Source organism: Ctenopharyngodon idella, chromosome 10, assembly GCF_019924925.1.
Source record: "Ctenopharyngodon idella isolate HZGC_01 chromosome 10, HZGC01, whole genome shotgun sequence".
NCBI lineage: Eukaryota > Metazoa > Chordata > Actinopteri > Cypriniformes > Xenocyprididae > Ctenopharyngodon > Ctenopharyngodon idella.
In genome coordinates this window covers 47,167,311-47,185,031 of record NC_067229.1, presented here as the reverse complement: position 1 = coordinate 47,185,031, position 17,721 = coordinate 47,167,311, and the positions used below count along the sequence as shown (strand labels likewise).

The following is a 17,721-nucleotide window of genomic DNA, read 5'->3' as shown; positions in this document are numbered from 1 at the left end:
CTACAGACTATACATTAAGGTCTTTTAACACTTTATCACACATACAATATTTATAAAATAATATTATAAAACTACATAATCTGTTATTAGATATTATAATATAAAATATTATGGAATGTTTTTAATGTAGAATGATAAAACGATGGATAGAACGATAGAATGAAAGATAGATAGATAGATAGATAGATAGATAGATAGATAGATGGATAGATAGAATGATGGATGGATGGATGGATGGATAGATAGATGGATAGATGGATGATAAATGGATAGATGGATGGATAGATCTAACGATAGATAGAATGATATAACGATAGATAGATAGATAGATAGATAGATAGATAGATAGATAGATTGAACAATAGATAGATAGATAGATAGATAGATTGAACAATAGATAGATAGATAGATAAAACAGTGGATAGATAGATAGATAGATAGATAGATAGATAGATAGATAGATAGATAGATAAATGGATGGATAGATAGATGGATGATGGAGAGATTGGATGATAGAACGATAAAATGATAGATAGATAGATAGATAGATAGATAGATAGATAGATAGAATGATGGATGGATGGATGGATGGATGGATAGATAGATAGATAGATGGATAGATAGATGGATGATAAATGGATGGATAGATAGATGGATGGGTAGATGGATGGATGGATGATGGATGATGGAGAGATTGGACGATGTTTTTAATGTAGAACGATAAAACGATGGATAGATAGATAGAACGATAGAATGGAAGATAGATAGATAGATAGATAGATAGATAGATAGATATATAGATAGATAGATAGATAGATAGATAGATAGATGGATAGATAGATGGATGATAAATGGATGGATGGATAGATCTAACGATAGATAGACAGAACGATATAACGATAGAACAATAGATAGATAGATAGATAGATAGATGATAGATGGATTGAACAATAGATAGATAGATAGATAGATAGATAGATAAATGAATAGATGGATAGATTGAACGATAGATAGACATAACGATGGATAGATAGATAGATAGATAGATAGATAGATAGATAGATAGATAGATGATAAATGGATAGACATATAGATGGATGGATGAATAGATGGATGGATAGATGGATGGATGGATGATGGATGGATAGATTTGACAAAAGATAGATAGATAGAATGATGGATGGATGGATGGATAGATAGATAGATAGATAGATAGAACGATGGATAGATAGATAGATAGATAGAATGATGGATAGATGATGGATGGATAGATGGATAGATAGATAGATGATAAATGAATAGATGGATAGATTGAACGATAGATAGACATAACGATAGATAGATAGATAGATAGATAGATAGATAGATAGATAGATAGATAGATGATAAATGGATAGACATATAGATGGATGGATGAATAGATGGATGGATAGATGGATGGATGGATGATGGATGGATAGATTGGACAAAAGATAGATAGATAGAATGATGGATGGATGGATGGATAGATAGATGGATAGATGGATGGATGGTTGGGTGATAAATGGATAGATAGATGGATGGATGAATAGATGGATGGATGGATGGATGGATAGATTGGACGATAGATAGATAGAATGATGGATGATGGATAGATAGATGGATGGATGGATGGATGGATGATAAATGGATAGATAGATGGATGGATGAATAGATGGATGGATGGATGGATGGATGATGGATGGATAGATTGGATGATAGATAGATAGAATGATGGATGGATGGATGGATAGATAGATGGATGGATGGATGGATGATGGATGGATAGATTGGACGATAGATAGATAGAATGATGGATGATGGATAGATAGATGGATGGATGGATGGATGGATGATAAATGGATAGATAGATGGATGGATGAATAGATGGATGGATGGATGGATGGATGGATGGATGATGGATGGATAGATTGGACGATAGATAGATAGAATGATGGATGATGGATAGATAGATGGATGGATGGATGGATGGATGATAAATGGATAGATAGATGGATGGATGAATAGATGGATGGATGGATGGATGATGGATGGATAGATTGGATGATAGATAGATAGAATGATGGATGGATGGATGGATAGATAGATGGATGGATGGATGGATGATGGATGGATAGATTGGACGATAGATAGATAGATAGAATGATGGATGGATGGATGGATAGATAGATGAATAGATGGATGGATGATGAATGATGGAGAGATTGGACGATAGATAGAACGATAAAATGATGATAGATAGATGGATGGATATTATCGTAATGTATTTATAGTAATCTGTAATGACAGTGAAGTGTCATCCTCCACTGTGGGCCTTGGTAACATCCTCTGAAAAGGGAAAACATCATCTGATAAGGTAATAAAGCGTGACGCACCTCTGTCACTTGGCCAGTGAGAAACTGGTCCATCATCCTGAGTCCAGATCAGCTGAGACCAGCATCCGCCACCGCACATGAATCGAGAGCATCATATGAGGCTGGTTCAGGAACAGCTGCTCGCTGTTTCACACTCTCACCGCGTGGCGTCGCTGTTCTGCGCACTGCAATCACGTAACACTAACACAACACACGGGAGAGACGGACAGAGTGGCAGCGTTTTATCGGTACAGTCTGGTTTCTGCTGGATGTAAATAACCGAATAGAAACACCGAACTCATATTTGGACGGCTGAACTCGCTAGTAAAGCTGGAAGGAGGTGGTGGACCGCAGATATGCACTCAGCAGGATGGATTCTATGTAACTCACATGAATTGTGATGACATAATGATGAAGAAGATGATGGAGAAGGGGGAGATAGACCAAAAACACACCGGCCAAGTTGTGCTGGTCAAGAGGATCATAATGAAGCATGACAATCCGGTAAGAATAACATACATGACACGAGCGTGCGGCAAACGTCAAATGCCATTGAGATTCATTGGAGCGCTGATGTTTTGTGTTGATATTAGCTACAGTAGGCCCTGTTAAAAGCTCTTACGAATATGATGTGCATTTAAATTACGTATTTCTTGATATTATCTATATATAAACATTAATATCTGGTTATCCGTGCGCACGGAGCGCTGATGGCAGATTGGCTAGTTGACAAATCACACCACTTTATATTTTTTTAAAAGGATCGAATCGTCGTTTAATCATTTTATGTATCGCTAAATGTCGTCTAGGGTCTTTATAACATTTTTTATAGTGTTTAAAAACGTGTCATGTGTGATGTCGATCGTCTTTAGGAAGGTGAGGAGATGCTAACAGATGCTACATTAGCTGATTGAAGTGCTGTATTCTGCTATTACGTAACTGACGCGAACGCGCGCACAACACCTATCTGACGCACGCGCGCTTCACATGAGCTCAATCTGTTGTCATGGGGACACCGAAATCTTCATTCATTACTGTATGTGATGTAATTTGCTAGTCCTGTTGATCTTGATTCATTCAATAAGGCATTTAGTGTATTTATTAATTAATAAGACAAATATTTGTTCCCCCAGTTATCTTAATGGCAAAAAAGTGCCCCAATTAGCCTGAATTAATGCATTTGAAATGTGGAAATAATAAAAACAGAATTTGAAATGTATTTGTAAATATATGTACATACAGACACTTCTTTTAAAGGATATTTAAATGCAAAATAACTAAGGGAAGAAATGGATATGCCAGCACATATAATGTTGTTTCAAATTCACACATGCAAGTCACACAACACTTTACACTTCCTTTACATTATTCATGTATATTTGAAACTTTTATATTGCATTACACAAGAAGTGTTTAGAGTTTTGAGCCTTGAAAACCTTTAAAGAGCTTCACATTTCCATTAAAAATTCAGATAACTAGTTATTTTGTTAATCCTACTCTAGGCCTCTTTTACGTTTTGATTTTTTAAATTTTTTTGCTTCATCGGAATGGGATGACACTTCTATGTGAACACACAAAAAAATCATGGACATGATTCGGATATGCTAAAGGCCTTCACTCTATTTTAATCTTAAATATTGCATATATTTTAATGGGAAAAAATAGCTCATAAAAATTTTATAAATATTGCGTAGTATCATAAAATCCCCTCAAAATTCTAAATAATGATCAAAAAATATTATTGAACAAAATACAGGTGCAACTCAATAAATTAGAATGTCATGGAAAAGTTCATTTATTTCAGTATTTCAACTCAAATTGTGGAACTCGTGTATTAAATAAATTCAATGCACACAGACTGAAGTACTTTAAGTCTTTGGTTCTTTTAATTGTGATGATTTTGGCTCACATTTAACAAAAACCCACCAATTCACAATAAATTTTTAAAATAATTCTCAATAAATTAGAATACTTCTTAAGATCAATAAAAAAAGGATATTTTAAACAGAAATGTCAGGCTTCTGAAAAGTATGTTCATTTCTATGCACTCAATACTTGGTTGGGCCTCCTTTTGCATGAATTACTGCATCAATGCGGCGTGACATGGAGGCGATCAGCCTGTGGCACTGCTCAGGTGTAATGGAAGCCCAGGTTGCTTTGATAGCGGCCTTCAGCTCATCTGCATTGTTGGGTCTGGTGTCTCTCATCTTCCTCTTCACAATACCCCATAGATTCTCTATGGGGTTCAGGTCAGGCGAGTTTGCTGGCCAGTCAAGCACAGTAACACCATGGTCACTGAACCAGCTTTTGGTACCTTTGGCAGTGTGGGCAGGTGCCAAATCCTGCTGGAAAATAAAATCAGCATCTTCATAAAGCTTGTCAGCAGTGCTCTAAAATTTCCTGGTAGATGGCTGCGTTGGCTGTGGACTTCAGAAAACACAGTGGACCAACACCAGCAGATGAAATGGCAGCCCAAATCATCACTGACTGTGGAAACTTCACACTGGACTTCAAGCAACATGGTTTCTGTGCCTCTCCACTCTTCCTCCAGACTCTGGGACCTTGATTTCCAAATGAAATGCAAAATTTACTTTCATCTGAAAAGAGGACTTTGGACCACTGAGCAACAGTCCAGTTCTTTTTCTCCTTAGCCCAGGTAAGACACTTCTGAAGTTGTCTTTGGTTCAGAAGTGTCTTGGTACGTGGAATGTGACAGTTGTAGCCCATTTCCTGAAGACGTCTGTGTGTGGTGGCTCTTGATTCACTGACTCCAGCTTCAGTCCACTCCTTTTGAAGCTCTCCTAAGTTCTTAAATCGGCTTCGCCTGACAATCTTCTCAAGCCTGCGGTCATTCCTTTCACTTGTACACTTTTTCCTTCCAGTCAACTCTCCATGAATATGCTTTGGCACAGCACTCTGCGAACAGCCAGCTCTTTCAGCAGTGACCCTCTGTGGCTTACCCTCATTGTAGAGGGTCTTGATGATCGTCTTCTGGACAACTGTCAAGTCAGCAGACTTCCCCATGACTGCTGTTGGGATTACTGACCTAAACCCAGTATTTATACCCTGAGAATGGTAATTTAATAGAACTTGAAATTAAATATTCTAATAATTTGAGATACTGAATTTTTGATTTTGATGAGGAGCAAGCTGTAATCATCAAAATGAAAACAAAAACAAAAAAGTCTGGAATTATTTTACTTTATGTCTAATAAATCTAGAATATATTTAAGTTTTACTTTTATTATAAAAGCAAAAAAAAATAAATTACAGAAAAAAAATTATATTAATTATATTAATGATGGATGGATGCAGTTTTTGAGGGGCTTCAAAACAGGCCCCCCTTTTACTACCATTATAAAGCTGGGAAAATCAAGGATATTTTTAAATATATCTCCAATTGAGTTCATCTGAAAGAAAATAGTCATATACACCTAGGATGGCTTGAAGGTGAGTAAATCATGGGATAATTTTTATTTTTGGGTGAACTAACCCTTTAAGCATCACATCAAGACTGTGAAGTCTGTCCGTAGTGGGCTGGGAGTTTAGCACAGCTGAATTTTTTTCCTCTATTGTGCAGTGAAGTCTTTTGTGTGTCTCAGAGGAATAGCAATGAGATCAGTCCCACTGAAAGCTGAGGAGTTTGGAAATGTGCCACATTCAAGATTACAATCAGCGTTATGAATAATGAGCCATTTATATTTATGATGTTCCAGGTCCAGCAGGGAATCGGGAAGCCGAGCGTGTATCATGCTGTTGTGGTCATCTTTCTGGAGTTTTTCGCCTGGGGTCTCCTGACGACGCCGATGCTTACTGTGAGTTCTTCTAATTCTCATTTAGTTCATGTTTATCAGGATAAATGCTTCAGTTATAAGTGCACTAAGTCTTTTTTTGCCAGAATTCACAATAGTAGGTGTCAGTATAAAGTAGACCTGCATGATTAATAATTAAAAGATCACAATCTCGATTCAAACACCCACGCAATCTTATTCCTAAATGACAATGATTCTCCTTTGTCCATTAAACCTTTGACAAAATCACACTGGGACATTTAAATCTGTGAGAGAGCAGTTATCATGTTTAGGTTATTTCTGTGTTACAATGATTCAAATTATCACAGAAGTACTGGGATAAAAGTTTATAGTTTGGATATAAACACTGATGTCTATGATAGCAATCAAAATAGAGCAAATCATTGAAAGTAACTTGGCGCTTCAAATAACGTATGTATCATTGCATTGTTTCACCAGAAGGTGGCGATAAATCACTGTTAAAAATGTATTTGTCATTGAATCATTCATTCAAGAGATTTGTTCAAAAACGCAGATTCATCCAGTAATGAAACAAGTGAAGTCTTTATGAGTGAGTCATTGAATCATTCACTCAAACCAATTTTTTAAAGTATTCATTCGAATTAACTAAACATTTTTAAATAGACTGCAGAAATGAACATTTTGTCAGAACTTCTAGTAAATTACATGTTATTTTGTTTCGTTGTCTGTTCAGAATCGTGGGAGAATTGTGATCTTGTGATTTGGAAAAAAAAAAATTGTGATTCAAAAATTAAAATGAAATGAAACGAAAATTAAATGTTTTTTTAAGAATTTTATTTTTCAATCTTTTTTCTTTGTTAACAGCAGTGTTGATTTTGTTAACCAAAACTAAAACTGTTAAAAATCATTTTTGGTAATTGAAATAAAGCTGAAATAAAACAAAATATAAATATTAGATGGAAAAACTTAAACTTAAAAAACTTAAACAAAAATTATAAATATTGCCTTGGCAACTAAACTGAAATAAGTTGAAGTACTAAAATAATTCAAACTTAAAAATAAATAAAAATAAATGACAGCTTAAAAAAAAAGAAAAAATAATAAAAATGACAAAAGCACATGACAAAAATACTAAAATGTAATATTAAAATGGAAACATAAAAAATATATAAAAATTAAAAGCTAATTCAAAATATTAATATATACTATAGTAGGATATAAATAATACTGAAATAACCCTGGTTAACAGGAGGATTATGGAGCTGAAATCATTCCCATCTCTAGTCTCTGGATGTTTGGGAAGGCAAATAAGAGTCAGGAAAACAGACATATGAAATGACTTAGTGCACCTTTCATTTTGAGAAATAAATTGTATTACGTTTTTTTCTGGGTGTTGAAATGATTCTCACAGATTCTTCATAAATGTGCATTTTTCATCTGTAGGTTTTACACGAAACATTCCCCACACACACCTTCTTAATAAACGGCCTCATCCAGGGAGTGAAGGTAGGTGTTATCCGTCATTTATTTTACTCATGAGTTCATCTGTGGTGGTTTCTGTCAAGATAATTTTTTTCTCATTTTATTCATCAGGGTTTGCTGTCGTTTATGAGCGCACCATTGATTGGTGCTCTATCAGATGTGTGGGGCAGGCGATCGTTTCTGTTGGTTACCGTGTTCTTCACGTGTGCGCCCATCCCGCTCATGAGACTCAGTCCATGGTAAGACCCGTCCTGCCGTAACTTCAGACGATAGGTTTGGCCAGATGATACTTGATGGATGTGTCTTGCAGTTACCACGGTCATAGAAAAACCTGGAAATATCAGGGAATTTTAAAATTGTGATTATGAAAATGAATGCAATAAGTCATGGAAAATCATGGAATCTATATTATATTATAAATATTACAATTATACTATATATTATAAAAATATTATATTACATTTTTTTTTTTCATGACTTATTGACCAAGATTATCTATCTATCTATCTATCTATCTATCTGTGTGTGTGTGTGTATATATATATATATATATATATATATATTTATTTATTTTGGTATTAAGATTTTATAATATTTAATATATCCTTTTTAATAATTTACCTTAAAAATATATATAAAAAAAGTATATAGTAAAATGAAATAAAAAATATAAAATGAAATATACTTATAAAATTGTAAAACTGCATAAACTTAAAATATACATAAAAACTATAAAATATAATAAAAAAAATATAATGTGTATATATAAAAAATATATAATGTATATAATATAAAAAATATAATTAAAAATATATAGGACTATTTAAATGTTATATTTTTTATATTTAAATTTAATATTTAATTTTATATATTTTTTATATTTTATATTTTTGTTATTTTATTAAAAATATATAATATTAATAATTATATTTTTATTACATTTAATATGATTTTTTTTTTGTTATACTCAGCTTTGTTTGTCCAACCAGTGGTGATGCGGTTGGCGCAGAAATGACACACTTCAGCTTTGAAATGTTTTGTCCAATAATTGCAAACAACTGGAAAATTTATGAAAATTTATTGTTAAAAAGTTTGGGAAGCTCTGGTCATAAAACAACACCTTTAAATATTCTGTCTCCATTTAAATGACTCTCATTTCATGTTTCTTGTTGTTTTCAGGTGGTACTTTGCCATGATATCAGTGTCCGGTGCTTTTTCCGTCACTTTCTCCGTAATCTTCGCTTACATCGCAGACGTTACGGATGAGCATGAGAGGAGTACGGCATATGGACTTGTAAGCGGCTCTTTTATTAAATACTAAATGCATTTTGGAAAGATGTCAGAGTAATACGACTTCGCCAAGCTGTTTTAGGATATTTCTATTTCCAAACTTCTACATGACCTGGATTCAGTCTCCTTGACCCAAACTGAGTCATTTATATCCCACTTTGCCCATTTAATGGTTCCAGGTGTCTGCGACGTTCGCAGCGAGTCTGGTCACCAGCCCGGCCATCGGCGCGTACCTCTCGGCCAGTTATGGCGATAACCTGGTGGTGCTGGTGGCGACCCTCATCGCTCTGGCCGACATCTGCTTCATACTGCTGGCCGTCCCAGAGTCGCTGCCCGACAAGATGAGGCTCAACACCTGGGGAGCGCCAATCTCCTGGGAGCAGGCCGACCCGATTGCTGTAAGAATTTAAAGGATATGCTCATAAAATGGTCAAATATTCTTTCTTCCTTTAGATTAATTTGCCTCTTCACCTCAGATTGGAATAAGCTTTAGAATAAGGTTTCATTTGTTAACATCAGGCAGCTGCATTAGTTTACATGGACTAGCAATGAAAAATAGTTCAAAAGCATGTATTAATCTTAATGTTAAATCCAACATTTACTAATACATTGCTAAAATCAAAATTTGTATCTGTTAATATGATAAACATGATGAATAGTTATAATTCTATTAACTAATTTAAACAAAGATTAATAAATACTGTAATCAATATTGCTCATTATTAGTTAATGCATTACTAATAGGGCCTTGAACAGTTGTTTACATGGTGTTTCATAAAGAAAGAAATCAGATGATATCTCACTATATCAGGTTTAAATGGAAAAAAAATATTATCTGCTTACAATATTGGCCTATTTAGACTCTGATACTGAAGATTAAAATAAAATACTGATAGACAAAAGACCTTTTATCATAGGAGACTTAGGTTTTATGAGATACTGGATGTTTTATTGTTGATGTTTGTGTTTTTCACAGTCTCTGCGGAAAGTTGGGCAGGACACAACCGTTCTTCTCATTTGTATAACGGTATTTCTGTCCTATCTGCCCGAGGCGGGTCAATACTCCAGCTTTTTCCTCTACTTGCGTCAGGTAAGGCTTCGTGTTTTATAATGAACAAATGTGACGATTCTATATTTAATGTTCCCCTATTAAAGCAGCTGTCTGCTTCCATTAAAGTTTAATTAGCAGTTTATCCTCCAAGGCGGTTTATGCAACATCTGACTGCATGTTTTCACAGTCTGCTATTGTTTAACACTCCCTTGATTCATTTGATGCACTTATGACTGGAAGTGTTTTAGCGGCAACACGCTTCAAATGAAGTAAACAAGTTAAAGTAGGATCAGTAAACAAAAACACTACCATAGTACTCATACTGTCTGTGCAGTGTGCAAATCTGTGTATGTGTGAAGGCCAACAAAATGTTCAGCATACAACAGATCACACTGCAGGAAATACTGTATCCCACAATGGCAACGCACTTGACGACCTTCTAAATCCAATTTTTGACCCTTGACCTTTTTCTTGACCTTCATCATTATTTGATCGACTGTCAAAAGTATTTTTACACAAAATTTGACCAAAAACGCAACACAGTATGTACACTAATGTTCAAAAGTTTGGGGTCGGTAAGATTTTTCTATGTTTTTGAAAGAAGTCTCTTCTGCTCACCAAGGCTTCATTTATTTGATCCATAATACAGAAACAACAGTAATATTGTGAAATATTAGTGAAATAATAGAAAGTTCAAAAGAACAGCATTTATCTGAAATATAAAGCTTTTTCAACATTATCACTACCATTCAAAAGTTTGGGGTCAGTAAGAGTTTTTTTTGGAAAGAAATTAAAAAAATTAATACTTTTATTCAGCAAGGATGCATTAAATTGATCAAAAGTGACAGTATATACATTTAAAATGTTGAAAAAGCTTTATATTTCAGATAAATGCTGTTCTTTTGAACTTTCTATTCATCAAATAATCCTGAAAAAAAAATTGTACACAACTGTTTTCAACGTTAATAATAATAATAATAATAATAAATAATAATAATAATAATAATAATAATAATAAATGTTTCTTGAGCAGTAAATCGGCATATTAGAATGATTTCTGAAGGATCATGTGACACTGAAGACTGGAGTAATGATGCTGAAAATTCAGCTTTGATCACAGGAATAAATTACATTGTAAAATATATTCAAATAGAAAACAGTCATTTTAAATTGTAAAAATATTTCACAATATTCCTGTTTTTGCTTTATTTTGGATCAAATGAAGCCTTGGTGAGCAGAAGAGGTTCCTTTAAAAAGATTAAAAAATCATGCCGTTCAAACACTTTTGAGCAATAGTGTGTGTGTGTGTGTGTGTGTATATATATATATATATATATATATATATATATATATTTAATAACTGGACTTCACTTGCTTAATTAAACATTGCATTCTACAGAATTCTATTTCACACACTCATCAGGTTCCTTAGGAAGTTCCAGGTTTATGTGGATTGTTAGTGGCATCTTGTCTGGCTGTTCAGTTGAGTTCAGTGACGGCTCATTACTGGACATAACAGAGTTAATTCGATTCAGGCCTAGTGGTGCAGACTGATAGCGATGTGCCTCTTTCTCTGTGTCTCTCAGGTCATTAACTTCTCGCCCAAAACGATCGCGGTGTTCATCGGCGTGGTGGGAATCCTCTCCATCCTGGCGCAGGTATTTAATTGAGGCAATATTCTTCGCTCTGCCTTATTACTTGTGTCGTTGAGCTGGAAAGGCGTCTTGTGAAAGCGGCTCTCACAAACGCTTTCTAATTGAATTGAATTCCTTTAAAAAGTTCAACGGTAAATGTAATGAAATATAGGCAGAGCTGTAATGAGCAGATAGCACGGCACTATCTGCTTTATTTAAGTGGTGGTGTTTTATTTTTAGCAACCGAAGTGAATTCTAGCAGCTTTGCTCCACATCTTTTGTAATTCAGTGTAGCAATAAAAACAATGAAGTTTCAGTACAATAACACTGAAAATAATCTGCTGATTTGCAAAAAAGGCCTAATATTATCTCATTTGATGATGCTGAGTTAAAAAATAAACAAAAAAACCACAGGCATAAAATAATATCCTACATGTGACAGTCGGCTGAGAATTGAACAAATAGTTGTACCCTGGCTCAGAGGAACATGGAAAGCATGTCTTTGTGGCAGTTTTTCTGGTGATTAAGGGATAATACAAGACTTCTTCACCTTATAAATGGTTGTAAAAAGTCAAAATGTAATGAAATGCACATCATGTTTTGTGAAAAAGTGACATGCTAGAGTAAAACAGGCACTATTTTTGGAATCAGCACCCAAAAATGAGTAAGAAACAAGTATTGGATTCAATTCAGCAAATATGGCACAGGGCGGTGTAATTATTCATTCCCTTGTGTTTCCCGACAGACGCTTTTTCTCACTTTATTAATGAGGACCATCGGGAACAAGAACACAGTTCTTCTGGGTCTGGGTTTCCAGATTGTCCAGCTGGCCTGGTACGGTTTAGGGTCCGAGCCGTGGTGAGTTAACTTCTCGATCAAGATAAATGACCTGCTTAAGCAGATGTTACATAACAACCGTCTGAGTCACTTCCATTTGGTGTTCACCGTGTCCAGAAGCGTGATGTTATTTTTGTTGTCATTTAGGATGATGTGGGCGGCTGGTGCGGTGGCAGCCATGTCCAGCATAACGTTCCCTGCAGTGAGCGCTTTAGTGTCACGCAGCGCAGATCCGGATAAACAGGGTAAAGTCTTACATGCAATCTTTCACATTTTCAAAACTTTCAAGTAACTGAGGAAAAACAAACATTTTTTCTTTAAAGGGGACCTATTATGCTCTTGATTTTGTTTTTGGGCTCTACTAGAGCAGGTTTTCATGCTTAAATGTTTAAAAAACACATATTCTCCATTGTTGCAGCTCCTCTCTTCCCAGTCTGTCAGTAACGCTTTTAGTTCCTGCCTCTATGAAGCCCCTCCTTCTGAAAAGCACAAATTTACATAAACCCCGCCCCCGAGAACACACAACAAAGGGGGTGAGGCCATGTTGGGCTGCTTTAGAGAAGAGGAAGAGTTGTTGTAGTAGAGTGTTGTTCTCATGCTGTCATTTTACGCCGGACTGCTTCACAAACGAGGGTCAATTCAATCTGGATTTGCACAAAAGATTAACATGACGGCACAACTCCACAGCAACTACATAAATTTATCCACTAACCGTTCAGAAACGTCCAGATGCATTCTAAAACTCGACTCCGGTTTGAACAATGTAAGGCTGAACACCGTTACTGACAATCCTCATTTTGGCTGCATGAGATTCTCCAGCTTTGTTGTTGTTGAGCAACTGAAACGTGAGCTGTTAAAGCTCCGCCCTCTTCTGGAAAGGGGGCCGGGAGCAGCAGCTCATTTGCATTTAAAGGGACACACACAAAAACGGCGTGTTTTTGCTCACACCCAAATAGGGGCAAATTTGACAAGCTATAATAAATGATCTGTGGGGGATTTTGAGCTGAATCTTCACAGACACATTCTGGAGACACCAGAGACTTATATTACATCTTGTAAAAAGAGCATAATAAGTCCCCTTTAAGTGACAATCTCAGCCATCAAGAGTTTATACTGTGCAGTGTTCATCTAAGCTGTGTGTGTTTTATTACCTCAGGTCTGGTTCAGGGCATGATAACAGGTATTCGGGGTCTCTGTAACGGTCTGGGTCCTGCACTCTATGGCTTCGTTTTCTTCCTCTTTAACGTCGAGCTGAGCGGGATCACCACCATCCAACCCGACTACCCCATCCCTGTTCAGATCCCCACAGAGGTACACGCTCCATTCAACCACCTTTACAGTCACTCTGTCTGACTCTTTTGCAGGAAGAGTTCAGTGCAGTTGGTTCAGTGAATCAGTTCAAAACATTGATTCAGTAATTCATTTGCATCATCACTCAGAAGCACTCATGGCATTTTTTTTTATGTTAATATTGAATCTATTTGGGTACAATGACATATATATATATATATATATCACTCAATAGCTCGAACATAATGTCATAGATCCTTGATGACATCATCTCCTATATTACCTCCTCTAATATCGATTTTTTTCTTGCCTGTTTTGCATAGAAGACAATGATCCCTGGTCCTCCGTTCCTCCTGGGTGCCTGCACGGTGGTGGTGGCGTTTATAGTCGCTCTGTTCATACCGGACCACCCGTCGCCACCAGGGACGCCCTGCCAAACCAGTAAGAGCAGCGCGAGTCTGGCCGGAGCCCACACCAACACGCCGCTGCCGGGGAGCGACGAGGACTTCGAACCGCTGCTGGAGGACAGCACTGTGTGACTGTAACCCTCAACCCAAATCATCTTTGGGGGAAAAAAAAAAATCGCAAATCCTCCACCTGTCGGGCGACTCATGTTTGGGAGCGAGAAGTATATATTTAGTGTGTTTTATCTGATTTTTGTTGTTTTGATGAAACGGTTATTGGTTCTGAACTCAGAGGCTTTTTTATTGACCGTTTTTACAGTGTTTAACATTCGGTGTACAAATGAATCAACACTCTAAGGGCTCGATCAGTGGGATTGGATGCGCTGTGGTGGAGTTTGTTTGATTCTTCTGGAGTTTAAATGCAAAGCTCTTTATATATATATATAGATATATATAGATATTTGGGCAAAGTGCAGTAAAGGTTATTGTTTATGGAGCTTGTGGTGACTTGAAGCTTATTGTTACTCTCGTAAGATTGAAGGAAAAACTGGATGAATTTCATGAAAACGGTCATTGCAACTAGGAGTGGGCGATATGACCAAAATCTTATTTCATGATATGAGACATTTTATTTCACGATAACAATATAGATCACAATATAGTTATTTTTGTTGTTTTTATTTTATTTATTGTTATTAAAAATAACAAAGAAGCAAATTACAAACAATAGGACAAATACAATACAACAAAATATGACAAACAAATTAATTTTTTCAGGTTATTTTACAGAAATTGAATAATCAAATGATAAAAAAAAAATACAATGATAATAAAATACTTAATAGTCTTTACTGTTTGAATTAAATATAAATGTATTGTTATTAAAACTACAAAAGTTATTCAGTCAAGAGCAGTAAATTATTTTCTCTTTTGTTTGATTAACATTAACGACAGAAAGCAAGAGGTTTATTAGGCTGCTATCACTTTAAGACCAATATACTAATACACATCCGGTTTACACCCAAATGCTCTCTCTTTATAGTCACATTCATGCGTTTCATCACTTTAAAGTGTCAATAGTGCTGTGCTACACTGTTTATTTACATACCGCAATATACATGATATAGCAAAATCTCTAACGATAGACATTTTATACTGTCGCCACGATATATCGTCATACCGCCCATCCCTAATTGCAGCCTGAAAATAAAGCCTATTTTTAGACTTTTCGTGATATTATTTTCATGACAATTAAGCACATTTCTCCCCCTTCTAAAAATAGGCTTCATTTGCATTAAAAAATACACATTTCTTATGATTTCAAACGTGACCCAAGCATGTTCTTGACAGATTTCGTGAGATTCGCCCTAATAGAAGTTGAGATCAGTATTTTTAAACTGTATTTGATGAAAGTTCTGCAACGATTGCGTGAACTTTCTTTATATAAGCCTTAAAGTCACATATCCTGTGGCGTTTGACAAGGTTTTAATAGATTAGAGATGCATCCGGTTGCAAGTGCATGAACAGTATATGTGGCGATGTTAACCAAACCCAAGACACTAGAGCACCAGCGGTTTGATGTAGTTACTGATGCTAACATAGTTCTTTAGGCCAATTAGTTGTATCATACGGACACGGCTTGATTGTGAATTTCATGAAGTGTGTGTGTGTGTGTGTGCGCGTGTGTGTGTGAGTAAAGGTTCTATGCAGTAGTGTACCGACATGATCAAAAATGGCATTCAATTTAGAAGTAAAAAAATGTCATGTTGAGTAACATGGGTGTTTAAAATCACAATATTGCAGTATTGCTTAAAATTTTACACTGGTATAAGTGAAATTTTACCTTCATTTTTACTTTCAAGAAAAGTATTGGCATTGCGCATTTGTTGAGCTATTGTACTCAACGATATTTATATATTTCCTTTTACTAAAATGAAAGGATAATTCGTATTTAATAAAAATCAGCCAACATCTACGTACCAGCTACCTCATTTTTGGAGGTTTTGATGATTTTGTGGAATGAGGTGAGATTCGATCTGAATATATTTTTTATCTGTATTTTTTTTTTTTTTTGTATAGCCATATTCCATATTCAATATGGGATTTTGGATTTTTTCCAAGATCATTCCATCAGAATGATAGAAGAATCTCATTAATTTGTTCACGAATTCCATATTTTCTTATACAGTGGAGATTCTTTATATTTCCCAGAGGCCTCTGTCTGTTTCGTGTGAAGAACACTGTGGAGCATCTCATAGTTTGAGGTCATCATTAGACTGACCTGTTCCACATCCGCATCATTTCCTCCACTTCCAGCATTTCATACAAATACAACCCCTCTGGTGACCTGTGAATCACACAGAAACCATGAACAGAATCTGAATATTTGCTTTCCATCATTTATTCTTCACCCTTGACCCTTTTCCATGTGTTTTGCATCATTTCAGCCATATTTATCATGCAGTGAAACGACGTGAAACTTTCTTTGTAGAGCTTGAAATTGCGCTGATGTGTGTTTTTATAAAAAAGGTAATTGCGACTTTTTATATCACAATTCTGACTATTTTTTCCTCGCAATTCCGCGATAGGCCTATCTAACAATTCTGACTTTTTCCTCACAATTCTGAGTTTATATCTCACAATTCTTAGAAAAAAAAGTCAGAATTGTAATTTATAAAGTTAATTGCAAGATATAAACTCTCAATTCTGAGGAAAAAGTCAGAATTGTGAGTTTAAAAAAGTCGCAATTACATTTTTTTATTCTGTGGGAAACGAGCTTCCACAAGTTCCCGCGCTTTTGGGTTTCGTATGTACAATGAATTTGTGCACAGCTTGTAACGGCAGTTTTAAAATGTAATATAACGACGGTCATATTCATTATTTTAGGATTGTAAAGTATTGTATATGTACTGAATAGTATTACAGATAAACTCAGACCCGCAATATTTTTTGGAACAACGTGCCGCTCCAAATAACGCCAACCGATTTTTTTTTTTTGGCTCATCAGGAGCGAAGCACGTGTTCACACACGTTTTGCTTTCCCTTTTTGAACATGTCAAGTATTTGTGTGTCTTTCAACGGGATACACAAGGTGCCTGAAGTAACATGTTCGTTTGTAGTACGAGTCTTACTGTAAATACAGAGTACATTGAGCAGCTGATCAAGATGAAATGTACAGGGACCCTTATGTATTTATTGTCATGTATTGTGGGAATATTTAAATAGGTGCAATTTAAATGAATAAAGAACACCAAGAGTAATTTCAGTTTCTTTCTGCATTGTTTCTCTCTGGCCATTAGATGGCGCTGTTGCGCTACTTGCGTTTTGGATTTCTGAACACCCTAAACAAAAAAAAATGACTCTGCATTACTTTGTTTTTGATTTGTACCATGGTAATAGTATGATGTGGATATGGTAATCAGTAGCATGAAATATCTAAAAGGACCAAGGTATAGCCTAATGTGACTGTTTTATTTCATTATCACAATTAGCACCATATAAAGAACTAATTAGAAGTCTTTAACGTTAAAACGTTCAACAACATATGTGCAAATGTTACTGCTACTG

The 17,721-nt window shown here is 35.5% G+C and overlaps 1 protein-coding gene across 2 annotated transcripts; it reads left to right on the top strand.

Moving 5' to 3' along the window:
- The first annotated feature begins 2,576 nt into the window (after nucleotides 1-2,576).
- On the top strand, nucleotides 2,577-17,419 carry mfsd14ba (major facilitator superfamily domain containing 14Ba). 2 transcript variants are annotated; one of them, XM_051910481.1, is made up of 12 exons: nucleotides 2,577-2,897; nucleotides 6,110-6,208; nucleotides 7,610-7,672; nucleotides 7,760-7,887; nucleotides 8,828-8,942; nucleotides 9,118-9,336; nucleotides 9,915-10,028; nucleotides 11,576-11,647; nucleotides 12,369-12,481; nucleotides 12,608-12,705; nucleotides 13,617-13,771; nucleotides 14,077-17,419. In XM_051910481.1, exons 1-12 carry the CDS (start codon nucleotides 2,784-2,786, stop codon nucleotides 14,287-14,289), a joined length of 1,503 nt encoding a protein of 500 aa, XP_051766441.1. In that variant the 5' UTR covers nucleotides 2,577-2,783; the 3' UTR covers nucleotides 14,290-17,419. The 2 variants fall into 2 exon arrangements, with proteins under 2 accessions (XP_051766441.1, XP_051766440.1); XM_051910480.1 differs by having other exon boundaries at nucleotides 2,580-2,897; nucleotides 14,074-17,419.
- Nucleotides 17,420-17,721: the final 302 nt, after the last annotated feature.